Source organism: Lucilia sericata, unplaced genomic scaffold (assembly GCF_015586225.1).
Source record: "Lucilia sericata isolate MDLA Ls3-8-SP2 unplaced genomic scaffold, ASM1558622v1 Contig000570F_arrow, whole genome shotgun sequence".
Lineage (NCBI taxonomy): Eukaryota > Metazoa > Arthropoda > Insecta > Diptera > Calliphoridae > Lucilia > Lucilia sericata.
Window position 1 is genome coordinate 200001 of NW_023994578.1, and position 17837 is coordinate 217837.

The window sequence follows — 17837 nt, forward strand, 5'->3', positions numbered from 1 at the left end:
GTATTGGTTTCTGCGTAATACGGTTTATATTTGAAACAAAAATGCGGTTTGTACTAGAAATTATGTTAATATTTATTTATTATTGTTTTTTCTACTTTGTTGTAATATTATCAGAAAAAACAAAAATAAAATAAATTTAAATTTTATATAATTAAATAAAAATTAAAAACTCTTTTTTAAAACATACGTAGTAGGTATATAAGATTCAGTCCAGTCGAATATAGAACTCTGTCTTCTTTTTTTTATATTTCAATTGGTATAACTTATTTTTCGTTTTCTAAAAAATTAAAATTTTGTGTTGTGTCACTTTTGAACTAGGTGTGCGATATATACTCTGGCAGGAGGGTGGGTTGTTAATTGAAAAATTATAAAAAATGTTTTCAAAACCGTCGCCTCTCATAAACATAACTTCATTTATCAAAGTAATAGTATAATTTTGTGTACATATGTATGTACATTTATATGTAATTTAAAAAAAATATGCTTACAAATATGAATTTAAAAATATAACAAAGAGTAACTGATACTCATTTAACTCGATGCATTTTGAACTAAAAGGCCTGTTTTAGAATAAAAGTTTGACGGTTAATTTACTTTAACAGCTGGTGTGCCCTTTGGTTTGCAACAGCTATTCTCGCCTCATTAGACTCAGCCTGCAAGCAATAATATTAAATAAATTTTAAATAAGTATGTATGTATAGTTCTTACCTTTCTGTTGATCCTGTCTATTTGTCTGTTTTGATTCTCAAGTTCAGAACCCATATCTAGAGCCATATTTCTTAGATTTCCTATCATTGTGTTTACTTGACCCATATTTTCCTCCATTTCATCTTCTCGTGCATCATTTGTTATTCTATAATATACCAAAAAATAAGAAAGTATAGCGTATCAAAAAATATAATTAACTAAAGCTACGTTCACACGTAGCTTATAATTATAATTTTAAAATTAATGGCATTTAATAAATAAATTTATGATTTTCCAACTGAAGGAATAAATTAACGAAGTCAAATTATAAATGTTGACTTCGATTAAATGAATATTTATTTACACCTTTTTAATATATTTTTAAAATGTTACTTTAGAACGACATTATTATCTATTTCGATGTTATTTGCAGTTATATACCAAAATCATGTAAGATAAAAAAATAGTGGTTACGTTTTTATACCCTACACCACATTAGTGGGGAGGATATATTGGGTTTGTACTGATGTTTGTAACGCACAATAATATTGGTCCTATACCCACCTTAAAGTATACCAATAGGCTTAGAATCATTTTCTGAGTCGATTTAGCTATGTCCGTCCGTCTGTCCGTCCGTGCATGTAAACCTTGTAATCAAACTATTTGGCACACGATCTTTTATGGTACCGGAGACGAACCCTATTGAAAATGGTTAACATCGGTCCATTATCTCACCTAGCCCCCATACAACTGAACCCCGGAATAGGGCTAGTAAACCTTGTAATCAAACTACAGGTCGCAATTTTGAAGATAATTCAATGAAATTTGGCACATGATCTTCTATGGTACCGGAGACGAAGCCTGCTGAAAATGGTTAACATCGGTCCATTATTTCACCTAGCCCCCATACAACTGAACGGGACAAATAGGGCTTTTAAATTCATAATTATGTTTAATATATTCGTATCTCGACAAAAAGCTGCAAAACAAGTTCTATGCTAGCATTGATGACCCTCATGAATTTTATAATTGTAGGGTCTCATTTGACCATAGCCCAATTTTATTTAACAATAAATGGCTTAAGTATATCTGAGGCAAGGTACAATTCAACTTAGCCCCCATACAACTGAACGGGACAAATAGGGCTTTTAAGTTCATAATTATGTTTAATATATTCGTATCTCGACAAAAAGCTGCAAAACCATGTTCTATGCTAGCCTTGATGACCCTCATGAATTTTATAATTGTAGGGCCTCATTTGACCATAGCCCAATTTTATTCAACAATAAATATCTGAGGCAAGGTACAATTCAACTTAAATGCTTTATTATGAAAACTAAATCACATTTTTTTTTTGTAACAGGTGTAGGGTATTATATGTCGGCCTCGCCCGACTATAATTTCTTACTTGTTTTCGTCAAGTATTTGATTATAATACTTATAAGGAAACATAAACTACTTTCATGGTGCGTATTAGGGATGCCAATCCCGATTCCGAAAATCCCGTAATTTTTCGGGATTAGTATTCAGAATAAATCCCGGGATTTGTTTCAAAAAGATTTTATTTTCTGTTTTGAGCCATAATTTTCATAAATTTGCAAATTACGATTTAATTTTATTTCTGATTTATGCAAAACAAGATTCACCTCAGCTAGTTTTATACATATTTTAAAGTTTTATTTTTTTTTAAGTGGAATGATTCCATGCATATATAAGTTGATTTATTCATTTCGTTTTTAACACACCGAAATGTTGGTAATAGACCCAAAAAGTATACACATTCTGTGTCGGTAAGTTGGAAACACGAGTTAAAAGACAGATTCTATTAGAGCTGCAAATTTGGACAAAAATTGAGACAAGAAGACCTAATAGGAACTCCTCCGAAAAAAATAGTATCAATACATTACAATATTTTGATGGTGCGTAATTAATTTTGGCACAGTCGAATACAAACTTTATTTTTTAATACAAGAAGATTTTGCATTTCAAACTTTCTACAAATCTGAGTAATACCGGTAAATTTAAATTAGATTGTTCTGAATGTACATTAAATTTTCAATAAATACTAGTTATGTTCCAAAACTAACATATACATATTTATGTAAAATTCCAAATATTTTTCAAAGAAAAATTTCTGAATTGGGCTCTGTTAGTTCGCATGGAACAGTATGAGGTTTTAAATTTACATATTTTTATATATATGCTATTTATTTTTATATAGGAATTATGGTGTTAAAAAATTTCAGAAATTATAAAATTCTGAAAGTTTTTATTTAAAAAGTATAATTATTTAGATTGTTCTAATTTAAATACATCTTCTGTCTGCTAAATTTCAATAAACTTAAACACTTTCTTTACAAACATGATGATTTGAAGATTTTCATATACAAAATAATTAAATTCATGTAATCCCGAAATCCCGAAAAATCCCGGGATATTTCGGGATTTCAAAATCCCGAATCCCGAGATTTGTAAAAGCCAGTTCCGATTGGCATCCCTAGTGTGTATCGAAATGCCGTTTCAATGATTTCAGAAGGTTTAGTATGAGGGGTAAGTAGGTAAACATTAAGCCCATCCTCACAGAAATTGTTAAAATGTTAACAAGTTTTGCATATTTAACTTCAATAACAATGTACAATGGTAAATCGAATACTTCTTGGAGTTCAATTCTATGTAAATTTTTATACCCTACACCACTTTAGTGGGGAGGGACGAATAGCGCTTTTAAGTTCATAATTATGTTTAATGTACTCGTATCTCGACAAAAAGCTGCAAAACCAAGTTCTATACTAGCCTTGATGACTCCCATGAATTCAAAATTTGACTTAAATGTCCACAATTTTATTCAACAATAAATGGGTTAAGTAATCTGAGGCAAGGTACAGTTCAAATTAAATGCTTTATTATGAAAACTAAATCACATTTTATTTTTGTAACTATAATTTCTTACTTGTTATACCCTTCACCTTCGAGAAGGGTATATACAGTGTCTCACATAAGTATTCGAATTTAGGTGTACTTTTAAAGGAAACATAATTTAATAATATTTATTGTTTGTAAAATTAATAATTAAATTTGATATATTGTCTAGAGAGTCTTAAGGTTTAATATCACACTCCTTAAAATTTGGTTAATTTACATTTACTTAAATAAATTTAACTTTTTTTAAAAAAAGTCCATAAAATTACTTCACAAAAGTATACGAATTTTTCCTGTATTTCATATTTGACCATATTTTACGAAACACAAAAATTAGAATCGAATTGTCTTTTTGCTTAAAATTGTTTCAAGGGGTTACTATCAACCGAAAGGATATATTTTTGGCCCACAATTTTGGGGCATTTGTACCATCTTTTCATATAATATCATTAAAATTACGATTTTTGACCATATTTGCAATTTTTTTCTCTTTCCCATTTATTATCTGGATCTTAAGTCCCTTTTCGTATCACTAGGATCGATATTTTCCGACAAAGTTGGCTAGTATATAATAATTCGGCCTCTGAATGACGATAGCTAATTAAACCGTTTCTACGACACATTCGAAATTCGTTTTGATAGTTCATCGCCATATTGTTTTTTATCATTAATTATTTTCTAATTTTTTTGGAATATTAGTGTGTGTGTATGATACAAAAATACGTTTGTTACATTATTTTAACAAATTAAGTTATATATTTTCTATTTATTCACATTTTTTGTGATTTTATTATACCCTTCACCTTCGTGAGAAGGGTATATATAAGTTTGTCATTCCGTTTGTAATTTCTATAATATAATTTTCCGACCCCATAAAGTATATATATTCTGGATCCTTATAGATGCCCGTCTGTCTGTCCGTCTGTATGTTTGTTGAAATCAGTTTTTAGAGGACCCAAGATATCGGCGAGATCCGAATCTTCAAAAATTCTGTTAGACATGCTTTCGGGAAGATCGCTATTTAAAATCAGCAAAATCGGTCCATAAATAACGGAGATATAAGCAAAAATCCGATACAACCTCTGAAAATTTCATAAAAAAGACAATTTTTTTCATGCTTTGATATAAGCAACAACAACAACACTGCTTATTCATTGAGTATTTCGTTTCATATGTTTGGATGGCTGTGTGTTTCATTGCCTTGTGTATATTGTTTTTGTTTCTTAATGCATTCAGTTTCGTATGTTTGGATGTCTGTTGGTTTCATGTATTTTGTTTTTGCTTTTTTTTGAGTATTTCGTTTCGTGTGTTTCATTGCCTTGTGTATATTGTTTTTGTTTTTTAGTGTATTCAGTTTCGTATGTTTGGATGTCTGGTGGTTTAATTGCGTTGTGTATTTTGTTTTTGTTTTTTGTGTATTTCGTTTCGTATGTTTGGATGTCTGTTGGTTTTACTGCCTTGTGTATTTCGGTTTTGTGTGTGTTTATTTTGTTTAGCGTTGTTGTTGTTCGTTTTGCTATTGCTATAATAATGATATAAACGGGAAAATGAAATAAATTACAATTTTATAGAATTGATATTTTGAATACACTGTGGTGAAGTGTATATAAGATTCGACACAGCCGAATATAGCACTCTTACTTGTTTTTTTTACACATTCGCTTACAATACACAGTGGTTCAAATCATCAATTTTTTACAGCGAAATTAATATCAACAAAGTAATGAAACTCTTTAAAGTCTAAGATGGAGTATAGGCATAAATAGGTATATCAGAACAAATTTAAGCGAAAATTAACCATTTGGTGTTTATTAACCCATTGTCTATAGTTAAGATGACTTATATAACACAACCTTTTTCATTTTTGAAGGACTTGTCGGGCTCGCGAAAGTTTTTTAGAACCAATTTCCAGTGTGAGGGTCTTTGCTTCCATGCCTTTAAATACAGTAATTCCTTGCAAATAACAGGATGACAAAAACAGAAGTCTGATAAGGACATCATCCTTTGCGTAGTCCTTTAATCAAATTTGAATATGCTTATAAGGTAGCACCCCAGAAAATATTAAATTACTCAAAACGCGAAGAAATGCGCAATTTCGGGTAAAGTGAAACTAATTCATAACATTTCAGGTTATTCATTTCTCCTTATTTCAGGTTTAACAAACGTTAACATTTTCTTAAAAGCTTTCATGAAGTTAAAATTTTAAAATCAAATTAAATTTTTTGAAGGTTATTTTATATTGTCTTTTTTGAAATAAAGGAATATTTACAAGAATATGTATAAACTACTGACACCTCTAAGTGCTATCCATTTGATAGTTTTTGAAAATTATTTCCATACTTTCCAGAATTAACGTTTATGAATAATGATAAAATATAGACTCTACAAAACAATTTTTTAAATATTTTGAAATGATGACATTGACTGCGTGCAGTTGAACAGTTTTTTGCATTTCGCAAAAATTTATTGCGAAGAAAGTATAGTTTTCCTTTCCAAAATTGGGATTAAAAGGGCTGTCAAAACCGGCCCCGACAAGGACACTAAAACATCTAAGACAGTACCCAAAGCATCATTAGCAAATACTGGCAATGTTGAGGAGTCAAATCCTAAAAGCGAGGAGGAAATCACTCACCCGCCAGAAGACAGAACAGCAGTGCTCTCCAGAATTGGGAATGTGTCTATTAAAAATACTGCTATTCCTATGCCTGATAAGGACACCGCAGAGCCATCAACAGTACCCACTGCATTAATAGCCACTTCAGGCTACCCGGAGGAGTCAAATCCAAAGAGCGAGGAGGTGACCACCAACTCGCTGGAAGACAGTTTAATGGATGACCATGATTGAGGTTATCCAAATAAATCTCCATCGGAGCGAGACAGCTACCAACGCTCTGATGGCTAAAATTAACACAGGTAAAATACATATAGCTTTAATCCAGGAACCTTGGACGATTCGCAACAAGGTTTCTGGATTAAATCACGTAAATTTCCAACTTTTCTACGCTGATACAGGGTCTCGCCCGAGAACATGTATCTTATATCACAAGAACTTATGTTTTCTCCTCTCAACAGGATTATCAACATCGGATGCAACGGTGCTGAAGCAAGGTCGTGGCAACATATTCCTTACATCTGTTTACCTGCCCTTCGATTCTCCGACACTACCACCAACGTCGGATCTGAAGAGGCACAAAGGAAAAATAAGAAAATTGTAATAGGTTGTGATGCCAACTCCCAACATGTAGCTTGGGGTAGTACAAACACCAATCGCAGGGGACAAGCCCTCATGGATTTCCTTTATACTAAAGACTTGATAACATTGAACTTAGGTAATAAAGCTACCTTCTCCAATAGCATCAGAGAAGAAGTATTAGATATAACTATATGTTCAGAAGAGCTTATAAACGAAATTCAGAATTGGAGAGCACTCCTTTTCTGATCATCGGTACATAAGATTCAAAATACTAAGGCCACCACCAAAGCCGATAAAGTTTCGGAATAAGTCTAAAACTAATTGGACAATGTTCGGGACCTTACTAAAGAACCGTTTAGGTCAGATCGCAGGGTAACTGGGGACATCCGGAACCTTGGGAAGACTCTTCGCAAACTATTTAACCGGGCACGGCGTAAAAAGACCGCAGTATACTGGGATGAGTATCGTAATAAACTTGGTGAATATAAGAAAATCGTTCGAAAAGCCAAACGAGACTCCTGGAAACTTTTCTGTGAACAGGTAGATAGCGTAAATGACGTAATATTTATACCCAAACCAGGGAAACCTAGCTATGCGACACCTAAGTCCTATCCACCGATAAGTCTTACGTCCTTCCTACTTAAAACCTTGGAACGGATAGTCGATAGCATGGTTAAAAGCAGTATACCATACAAAGACCTTAAATATAAGCAGTATGCTTATGTAAAGGGACGATCGGTGGAAACCGCTTTAAATGAAGTTGTCCACTGCATAGGTGAATCTTTCGATAGCAAACTGTATACACTGGCGGTATGCATTGACATCAAAGGCGCTTTCAATAACGTGCACACTGAAGGGTATCAGTGTCCAATCCTTAGACCAGTTTCATGTTGACCGGGTGCTCCGTAACTGGATCAACTACATGCTAAGGAACAGATGGATAAGCTGCGAGATGTACGATATAACTATCAGGAAAAAGGTATTTCGCGGTATACCACAGGGTGGTATTTTGTCACCTTTACTCTGGGTTACCACGATTAATAGCTTCCTAAGAACCCTAACCGAGAAAGGACTTAGACCTGTCTGCTATGCAGACGATGTCGTAATACTTTTAAAGGGAAAGGATCCAAATTACTTGTGTAGAAGAGCTGAGGAGGCTCTGAATACGGATGAGAGAATCCCATAAGGCATCTTGGAATAATGAAACGGTGGGTAGAACCACAAAGATTCTATGGGGTGACCCTGATGAGAGCAAGACGAGAAATCTCCTCAAAATGAGCAAGTCTGAGGTTAGTATGATGATACGTATTCTGAGTGGACACACAGGATTACGTGCACATCTATACAAAATTGGAAGTGCGGATTCAGATGAATGTAGAGCATGTGGAGAGGACAGTTAAACTCTGGAGCACTTTCTTTGCCACTGTCAGGCATTCGTCGAAGTTAGATCCAAGTATCTTGGAAGTGATGTTATTCCAGAAATAACATTCTTAACCAACAGTGATTAGAAGATTCTTAGGAATTACGTCCAGGAAACTTTCTGAACATGGAAAAATAATACATTCAGTGAACATTTTTTTTTCATGAATTGGAGCGCCCAACAGGCCCGATAGTGGCCTAGGTGTATTTCTTCGGATTTGATGTAGTATACATCCTCCTATCAACCTAACCTATTGCGAATTTGAATTTATTGGTGTATTGGTAATAAGATGATATCAAAAAATTAATTATATTCAGTGTTACAAAATTTAAATTTAGCACAGGAAAACAGGTAGTTTGAACTATAGTGCAATGTCGGTAGAGTTGGATCGCTGTGTAAATATAAGCTGGAATTGAATACAGACTTTGAAGTAGTCGCATCTACATTGCCTTTGGTATCAGATGGCATTCTTCTTTATTCTCTCTCATGCAATATCAAAAAGTAGCTGAGTGTGAACCGTAACTATGCAACGTTGTCAACTTAGTGCTTTTAAAAATTTTCGACGCGAGAAAATTTCCAGTTAGTGCTTTTTCAAAAACTTCGGTGGCATAAATTTTACATCGAAACTACATATAATTTTTATATTTTCCCTTAAATGTTCAACATTTATCAACTATTTAAAAATCATAATATTTAAAGGTAATTTTTACATTATTTTTTAAAATTATCTAAAAATTGTTATATGTATGTATATTATCAGTACATTGAATGTATTGTTTGCTCCATAATATTGAATTTATCGTTTTTATACCCACCATCAAAAAAGATGGGGGGCATATTGATTTTGTCATTCAGTTTGTAACACATCGAAATATTGGTCATAGACCCACAAAAGTATATATATTCTGGGTCATTGTCAAATTCTAAGACAATCTATCCATGTCCGTCCGTCTGTCTGTTGAAATTACAATAGGGACCACACGGGAGGAGCTAGACAGTTAAAATTTTGCACAAATATTCTCTATTGATAAAGTTTGTTTGGTATTGAAAATGGGCAATATCGGTCTACGTTTTCGGATAGCCCCCATACAAGTGGATCTCCAAAAAATAGCTTAAAGGGACATAACTGTTTTAGAAGTACGAGTATAGCGATGAAATTCGCATAAATAACTTTTATATGATTCAAAATCTTTCTACCAAATTTTTTGAGAATCGGTCCATAATTGACCCTACCCCCATATAAGGTCCACTTCAGAAAATTGCTTAAACGATAATTGCTGGCTTAAAAAGAGTTATGAAATATCGTTTTGAAATTCGACATAAGAAACTTTTATATGAACGTTCATGTTGCTACCGAATTTTATGCGGAATGTGTCGGTAACTCACCCTACCCCCCATAAAGGCCTCCTTCAGAAAATTACTTTAACGCTAATTACTGGCATAAAAATGCGAGTACAGCGATGATATTCAATGTAAACAAGTTTTATATGAACCAAAATCGGTCTACAAAAAGTTATGATAGGTCAATAATTGCTCCACTTGAGAAAATTTGATGAGGAGGATTCAGAAAATTACTAGTACAGCTATGAAAATCGACATAAAAAAGTTTATACTTAGGAGCATAATTCTTAAAAACTGAACAAAAATATTTTGTTTTTAAAAATTAATATTTTGTTAGTTCAAAAGAGATCGGTGCATAATTGACTTAAGCCATATTCCAAATATCACCCTGATGTTTATAGGGCAGCGTTCCTTTTACGGCATACGGTTTGATGGTGGGTATATGAGATTCGGCACAGCCGAATATAACACTCTCACTTGTTTTATATGTTGTTGTTGATAAATGGTAATGAAAAAAATGATTATCCTTATTTTAAATAAAATATTATCAAACTACAACACATAGGGATGAATTAAAGTCTAAAATTATTAAAATCGGGTAAATATGTTAGAAAATATACAACATCCAAAAACTCTTAAAAAATATGAACTTTGAACATCGAATAAATCAAAATCGTAACGAATTTGGAAATTTTGGATAACTTAAAATATTTTATGTATGAAAAGCAAGGTTGGAAACAGTTTCGAAATGGTGATAAGGCAGCGGTATATTTTGACTTATTTCGGTATTGGTGTTTTAGCGTTATCGGTTTTTTGGCTTATTTCGGTATTGGTATTTTAGCGTTATCGGTATTTTGACTTATTTCGATATTGGTATTTTAGCGTTATCGGTTTTTTGGCTCATTTCGGTACTGATATTTTAGCGATATCGGTAGTGTATAAAAAATATATTTTAGCAGTAATTTCAGTATGATTTAAATAACTAACAAGCATGAAAGTCGGCCATGCGCGATCATATGATACGGTACACCATGGGTATATTTTAATTTTTTTTTCATAAAGAAACTTTTATGTTATATTTTAGCTTAATTCCGATTTTATCAAAATATCTTGAAAATTGTTATATGGAAAGTTTACATGAACAGTCAGCCGGACAGACGGAGGGACATGTCTTAATCGATTCAGAAAGTGATTCTGAGTCGATCGCTATAGGTTAGGGTTAGTTTGATGATTTATACTACATCAAATCCGAAGAAATACACCTAGGCACTATGGGGCCTGTGTATTTCATGAGAAAAAAATTGTTCACTGAATGTATTATTTTTCAATGTTTAGAAACTCAGCTTCCTGGAGGTAAATCCTAAGAATCTTCCAATTAGTGTTAGTCAGGAATGTTATTTCCGGAATAACATCACTTCCAAGATACTTGGGTCTAACTTCGACGAATGCCTGACAGTGGCAAATAAAGTGCTCCAGAGTTTCACTGTCCTCTTTACATGCTCTACACTAGTCTGAATCCGCAAGTCCAATTTTGTGTAGATGTGCACGTAATCCTGTGTATCCACTCAGAATACGTACCATATTACTAACTTCAGACTTGCTCATTTTGAGGAGATTTCTCGTCTTGTTGAGGTTCTACCCACCGTTTCATTATTCCAAGATGCCTTATGGGATTCTCTCACCCATATTTTTAATTCAGCTTTTGTTGCGTCGAATGGTTTTGCGTTTATTAGGTTAACTGCCTCGAGCTCCCTTCCCTTTAAAGCTTTACATTTGGCCTTTCGTTGCCGACTACCCCCGAGTGCCCTAGTACCCATATGATGTAAACTTTACCTCTGGGAGATTATTCATTTAAAGCTTTCTTACAATCCAATACGGTCTTAGATTTAATTCTATCACCTGATATCGCCCTAATTGTCTTCAGGCTGCAGGCAAATGGCCGCCGGCTGTGGGCGCCATATTTATTATAATCCAATTTAAGCATTCCGTTATTGCTCGGACTTCTGCCTGGAAGCTAGTGTTATAATTAGGTAAACGGTGGTATATTTCTGTTCCCAGGTACACCAATTTGGAGCCGTCCGTGTTACAACGGATTCCTACTAGTAAGTGCTCTAGTGTTCCGCTAGTAAGTGCTCTAGTGTTCCCACAAAGACATTCTATCTGGGATCAGCGTTTCAAAGTTTCCGACATATTCTGTGACTGGTATGCGATCAGGCACGTCCGATGATTGTGTATAAACTTTCAATGTGTCCAGTATACATTGATGACGCTTTCAGCCAGTTCGCCTAAAGTAAAGAGCAGTTCGGCTGTAAGCGCCGCCTCATATTTTATATATGTTTCAATGTGTGGAATATCTTGCAACGTTTCCAAAGCCTTGGTTTAAGTAGTACACATGGTACCATTTATACCCAAGCAGCATTTACGCTAAACTCCCTGTAGTAGTTTGATATTACACTTTTTGTATAAAGCAGTCCACCAGATTATTGAAGCATAATCTAGAATTGGTCTAATTACACTTTTATAAAGCCAATTTGTCATAGTAGGACTAAGACCCCTACATATCGCCCAGCACCGATGTGCCTTGTTGATCCTATCCTCTATGTGGTGTCTCCATTTTAATTTCCGGTCGAGGATTACACCTCAATACTTAACTTTGTCTGTCACCGGTATCTTCTTGCGCAGGACGCAAAGTTCAGTATACGTAGACATTTTATCAGTTAGGGTCCTTAGGAGGCTATTAATCGTGGTAACCCAGAGTAAAGGTGACAAAATACCACTATGTGGTATACCGCGAAATACCTAGTACACCTCGCATCTTATCCATATGTTCCTTAGCATGTACTTGATCCAGTTAGATCGGTATACATACCTTAAGGTGGGTATAAAACCAATATTTTTATGCGTTACAAACATCAGCACAAACGCATAATATCACACTATAGTGTACCATACGAGTTTTTCGTCACAAAGACGATGCCTGTTGAAAATGGTTGAAATCGGTTCATTATTTAACCTAGTCCCCATACAACCAGACCTTCGGATTTGGAGTTTTTAACTCATAACTACGTATGTACGTCAATTATACTACTATATCTCCAAAAATTGGCACAACAAAGCTTTATATAGGAATAAATGACAATAATGGTGGACCGTCATTTGACCCTAGCCCCCATACAAACCCCCTTTAAAAAATATTTTAAACGTTCAAAAATTGATTTATAACCATTAGTATCGCGATGAAACTCAGCAATTCAGAAATACATCCGCCATTTTTTTGATGGTGGCTATAAAAAGAAGGTTGCCAATGTTTGAGAAAGAAATAAAAAAACGACAGTGATGTTAACAATATTAATAAAGTGAAGTGTTACTCACTTTTCGGAAATTTTAGTTTTTAATTAAAATTTGGGATTTATTATTTTAGCGTTTCGGTATTTTAGCGTTATCGATATCATAACTTGTTTCGGTATTGATATTTTAGTGTTATCGGTATTTTGGCTTATTTCGGTATCGGTATTATTGCGGTAACGGTAGATATGCTGAAAAGGTATTTTAGGTATGTGTGTACCTAATTTTATCAAAATCAGAGAGGGTCATGTTCAAAATTATTTTGGCATTACATATGAGAACAATTTTCTGAAAATAGCTAAGTTTAAAAATTTACAATACGAGCTTACTTTTTTAAACCCTTTGGGGAATTTGGTTTCTTAATTGTCTACTTTCATTTCCCGTTGGTCTCATTCGGGAAAAATTCGAAGACTAAAACTTGTTGCATAGTGTTATTAGAAAACTTACTTGAAAAAATCTTTAAAGATAAAAAATTAAAATAAGATAATCTTAACACGATTTAATTTAATATTTTATTCCATAGCCAATTCCAATTTCGAAGAAAGATTTGTTTTAATCTTGATTGATTTTAGTTTTAAATTTTTTAAATCTGTTCCAAGAAGTTATTTCAATAATCTGAATTGTATATGTTTCCAACCAAGAATGATAAACTAAAGATTATGCCCTGCGCATGATTTACCGTTAGATGACGTAGTTGTTCCCTTTTGAAGGTTTCCAAATATATTTCATATGTAGGAATTACAATTATAAAAGTTGTTAACCCTACAATTTAATTTACTTTGACAGCTTAGAAAAAAATATTACATCAGTTCTTGAAAAATATAAAGAATTTCGCCTTAAATTTATTCAAATATAACATTAAAAAATATAAAATGATAAATAAGTGTAGTGAAGTGCGGTAAAAAGGATCCAGTGCCTGTGTTCTGTAACTCTTGCATCGAGAAATTTCTCGCATAAAATAGTGAAATTGAAGAAAAAACACTGTGAATTGAAACAAAATATCATTTTTCACATACAAGTGTTTCTGTAATTTATTTTTGTGAGAACTATCTATCATTTAAGTTTTTTGACGTAGGATATTGGCAGTTTGTGAGTAAACTCACATTTTAAAACGGTGTGGAGAGGAACATTTTATGAAAAAAGGTTTAATTTAAACATGTATTGTAAGAAATAAAGAATAGATAATGTTGTTTTTATAATAAATTAAGATTAAAATTAATATTATTAACTAATTTTTAGAAAATAGGAATAATTTCTAATATACAGAAGATAAAGCTGGAAAAGTACGTGGGCATAACCCTAGAATTTACCAGGGGATAACTCAGTGGGATAATTTTTTAAATATTTTAAATTTAATTTCAATATTTTTGTTTATTTAATCTTTGTTTATAAATTTGTTTGGCAATTTTTGTTTTTATCTTTTTATACCCACCATTCCGTTTGTAACACATCGAAATATTGGTCATAGACCCACAAAAGTATATATATTCTGGGTCCTCATTAAATTCTAAGACGATCTAGCCATGTCTGTCCGTCCGTCTGTCTGTTGAAAGCACAATAGAGTCCGAATGGAAAGAGCTAGAAGGTTTAAATTTCACATAAATATTTCTTATAGGTTAGGTTTGTTTGGTATTGAAAATGGGCAATATCGGTCCACGTTTTCGGATAGCCCACATACAAGTGGCCCCTCGAAAAGCAGCTTTAACAGTCATAACTTGTTTAAAAATACGAATATAGCGATGAAATTCTACCTGGGTAAGTTTCATACAAGTCAAGATCTATATAAAAAATTTTATGAGGATCGGTCCATGATTGACCCTACCTCCCATATAAGGCCCCCTTCAGAAAATGACTGCAACCAAAGACTATAAATATATAAAGATATTGCACACAGTGTATTTAAAATTGACAAAATTTTGTGCTTCTTATTGATGAGGGTGCTAGGTAACAGGGAAGCTAAATCATCGTGCTCACTCTCATGTTTACTGAGAGAATTAGAGAGAACAAAAAGCACATACACATGTATATGGTACATTCCTATATATACGTGTACATTGTTGTTATTTTTTCGGGAAAACACATTCAGGTTAAATAATATCAAAAACTAAAAGGAGTTTTGTTTCTATACAATTTATGTGCAAAAAACCTGTGGAAAAGCTAATGTTACCGATTGTGTAATTGTAGGGTAAGAATACGTGTTTTATTATTGTAGAAATAAAACTATATCTATTCGCACCGAATTAGAATGTTATTTTTTAGACTATTTGATTATGTATTGTAACGTTAAAAGTCGTCGCCTCGTTTTTAACGTACAATTATTTTTTATTATTATTTTATTTATATATTTAATAATCGAATTAAAAATACTTTTCTTTGTTTTATAATTTAACGACTATTTACTTATTTATGCAACGCCACCTGGGTGTAAAAGAAATTTAAATTACTTTATAGAATTTTTTAAATTTAACGTTTATATGGTTAAGCAATGCCATCTAGGTGTAAGAATCCTACTTAGTTAAGATCGTAAACCTTTAAAATACAACAATGTATACTAAGATACCATTATAAGCAACCATGTACTTGACTGCGAAAATTTAATATAAAAGGAGTCATAGTTAAGTAGAGTGAGTCAGTCTTCGCCGAGCTTCGAGTTAGGTAAGACAAGTTACTTGTACGGTGGTTGGACCGCTGGCAAATAATTTATCTTATTAAATGAGCTATTGTGAAGCAATGATTCTGGTGGTTGGGCCGCTACGAACCTTTGCTTAAGAATACTCTTTATTAGATGAAGTGTGGTTGTTGCGGAGTTTGGAATTCCCAACAACACACTTATCTGACGTGGGGGAGTTTCTCCGCTAGTGTTACTCTCGTGGTTGGACCGCAAGAGTGTATCTGCTTGTGAGAACTCCATGAAGCAAGGTTGAGGTTTAAGTGAGAAATAAACTTTATAACGTTGTGAAAAATACGTGTTGTTCTTATTTCTCTCGGTCTACAAAAATATAAATTTTTGTAATGAACCACTGGCACCGGCAAGTATACCCCAGCCAGAGACAACGTTACAGTATATACCTACATACATAAGTACTTACCATATGTAATTTTATAGACAGTTCAATTATGAACTTCTGTCTCAATTTTTTATAGAATGAAGTTGTAACAACACGATTTTTTTTTTGTTTAGTATTTATTATTTTGTTTAGTATTTATTTATTATAAATATTTTAAACCTCTAGATATACCTATTTCAAATTCATCGAAAACATAAATTTGAGTTATTAAAAAAATAAAGCAATATTATAGTTATAAATTACTACCCAAAATTTAATTTTTAATATCCAACATTACAACCAAAATTTAATTTTTAATATCCAACATTTAACCATATTTGCAAAATTTTGGAATATTTAAAAAAATATCCCTTCTTCTTTAACAACTTCAAAATTTTTTTGCTGGGTATACTTGTATTTTAGACTGTTGTATGTATTTTTGTTCTTATAAACTTGTTTATGACGAATTTCACCACTATGCTAGTATTGCCTGTTTTGAGCGTTAAAGCGTGGGGATCTAATATGGGGGATGGGATCAATTATGAGCCGATCATCTCCAAATTTGGTTAAGTTATTTTTGTTCCTGTTTGTGTTGAATTTCGTCATAATACTGCTATTATTAAGCAAGTTCTGATTATTAAATTAAAATTTGGAAGATAGATTTTTGTTCTTATACAACTTGTTCTCATACAACTTGTTTATCTCGAATTTCGTCGCTATACTGCTACTGTTAACCGTCTTGTCTATACCCGAGCAAAATTACGTACATCAATACCCAACATACCCGGGTATGTCATACAATTTATATTGCTATTTCATCTTTTTATACATTTCTAGTTTATAATTCAGATAATTGTTAAAACTAATTTAATAAAACGTCTGCTAGCTTTAAAGAAATTTTTTTTGCTTTCGTAAGAAGGGAACTTTTTTGCAAAAAAAAGATTGCTAAGTCGTGGTCAAAAATTTAAATTTTAAAATTTAAACTTAAATATTTTTGTTTATATGAGAAAAAAATTATTATAATCAGCATAATTTTACTTTACTAAGTCATATACAATAAAAAAAATTATTTCATCAAAATCGGCGCATATTTGTTAATGTTACAAGGTCCACAAATATTTCACATTCAAAATTATGAATAAAGACACATGACTCTGTATTTGAAACTAAATTTGTTGTTCATTTCAATTTTTTTCCATAAGATACAAGAATATATATAATTCTAAAAATAAAACATAAAATTTATAAAGAAACTTAATTTTTTTCCGATAACTGACATATAATTTGTATACATACCGGGGTATGTTGGGTATTGATACACGAGGTAAAAATAGAAAATCGGTCATAAATCGGTTTAAAATATATATATCTAACTAATTTTTGGAAAATGTATAGAAAACTTTACTCTGAAAGCATAGTCCAAATTACAAGCCGATAGGATATATACACCTCGAGATATATCACTTCAAAAATGAAAAACATACTCGGGTATGTGGGTATTGACATAACGGATAAGTCAATTATGATCGTTAGAGTAATTTTTTTAAAGGGGCCTTATATTGGGGTTGGTCAATTATGGTTCGATGTCCGCAATACATCGCATAAAAAACTTGTGCAAAATTTTATCTCGATTGCTGCCTAATTAATATACATAACTATGACACTTTATACTGTATTATGGCAAATGCCTTTTAAATGATATCACTGTCGCCCCACTCTAATAAACTTTTATATCTTTATATAACAAGTGTTAAAAACGCATTCGAGTGACCCACAAGAATTCATTTGTAATGTTTTAATAAACAAACATTTTGTGGCTCTTTTAAAACCCATGTTTTGTGAACTGTAAGTTTTGGCTCTTCCGACTCAAAAGTTTGCCGACCCC

At 32.5% G+C, this 17837-nt stretch overlaps 1 protein-coding gene across 1 annotated transcript in view; it reads right to left on the bottom strand.

The window, feature by feature from the left end:
• Positions 1-17837, bottom strand: part of LOC119606316 (synaptosomal-associated protein 25) — a 67242-nt gene that overhangs the window by 1003 nt on the left and 48402 nt on the right. The window contains exons 3-4 of the mRNA XM_037959760.1: positions 709-853; positions 1-653 (exon numbers count right to left, since the gene is read on the bottom strand). The exon at positions 1-653 is cut by the window's left edge and continues 1003 nt beyond it. Of these exons, the coding sequence (XP_037815688.1) occupies positions 591-653; positions 709-853 (208 nt within the window). The 3' untranslated portion in view covers positions 1-590. The remainder of the gene's footprint in view (positions 654-708; positions 854-17837) is intronic.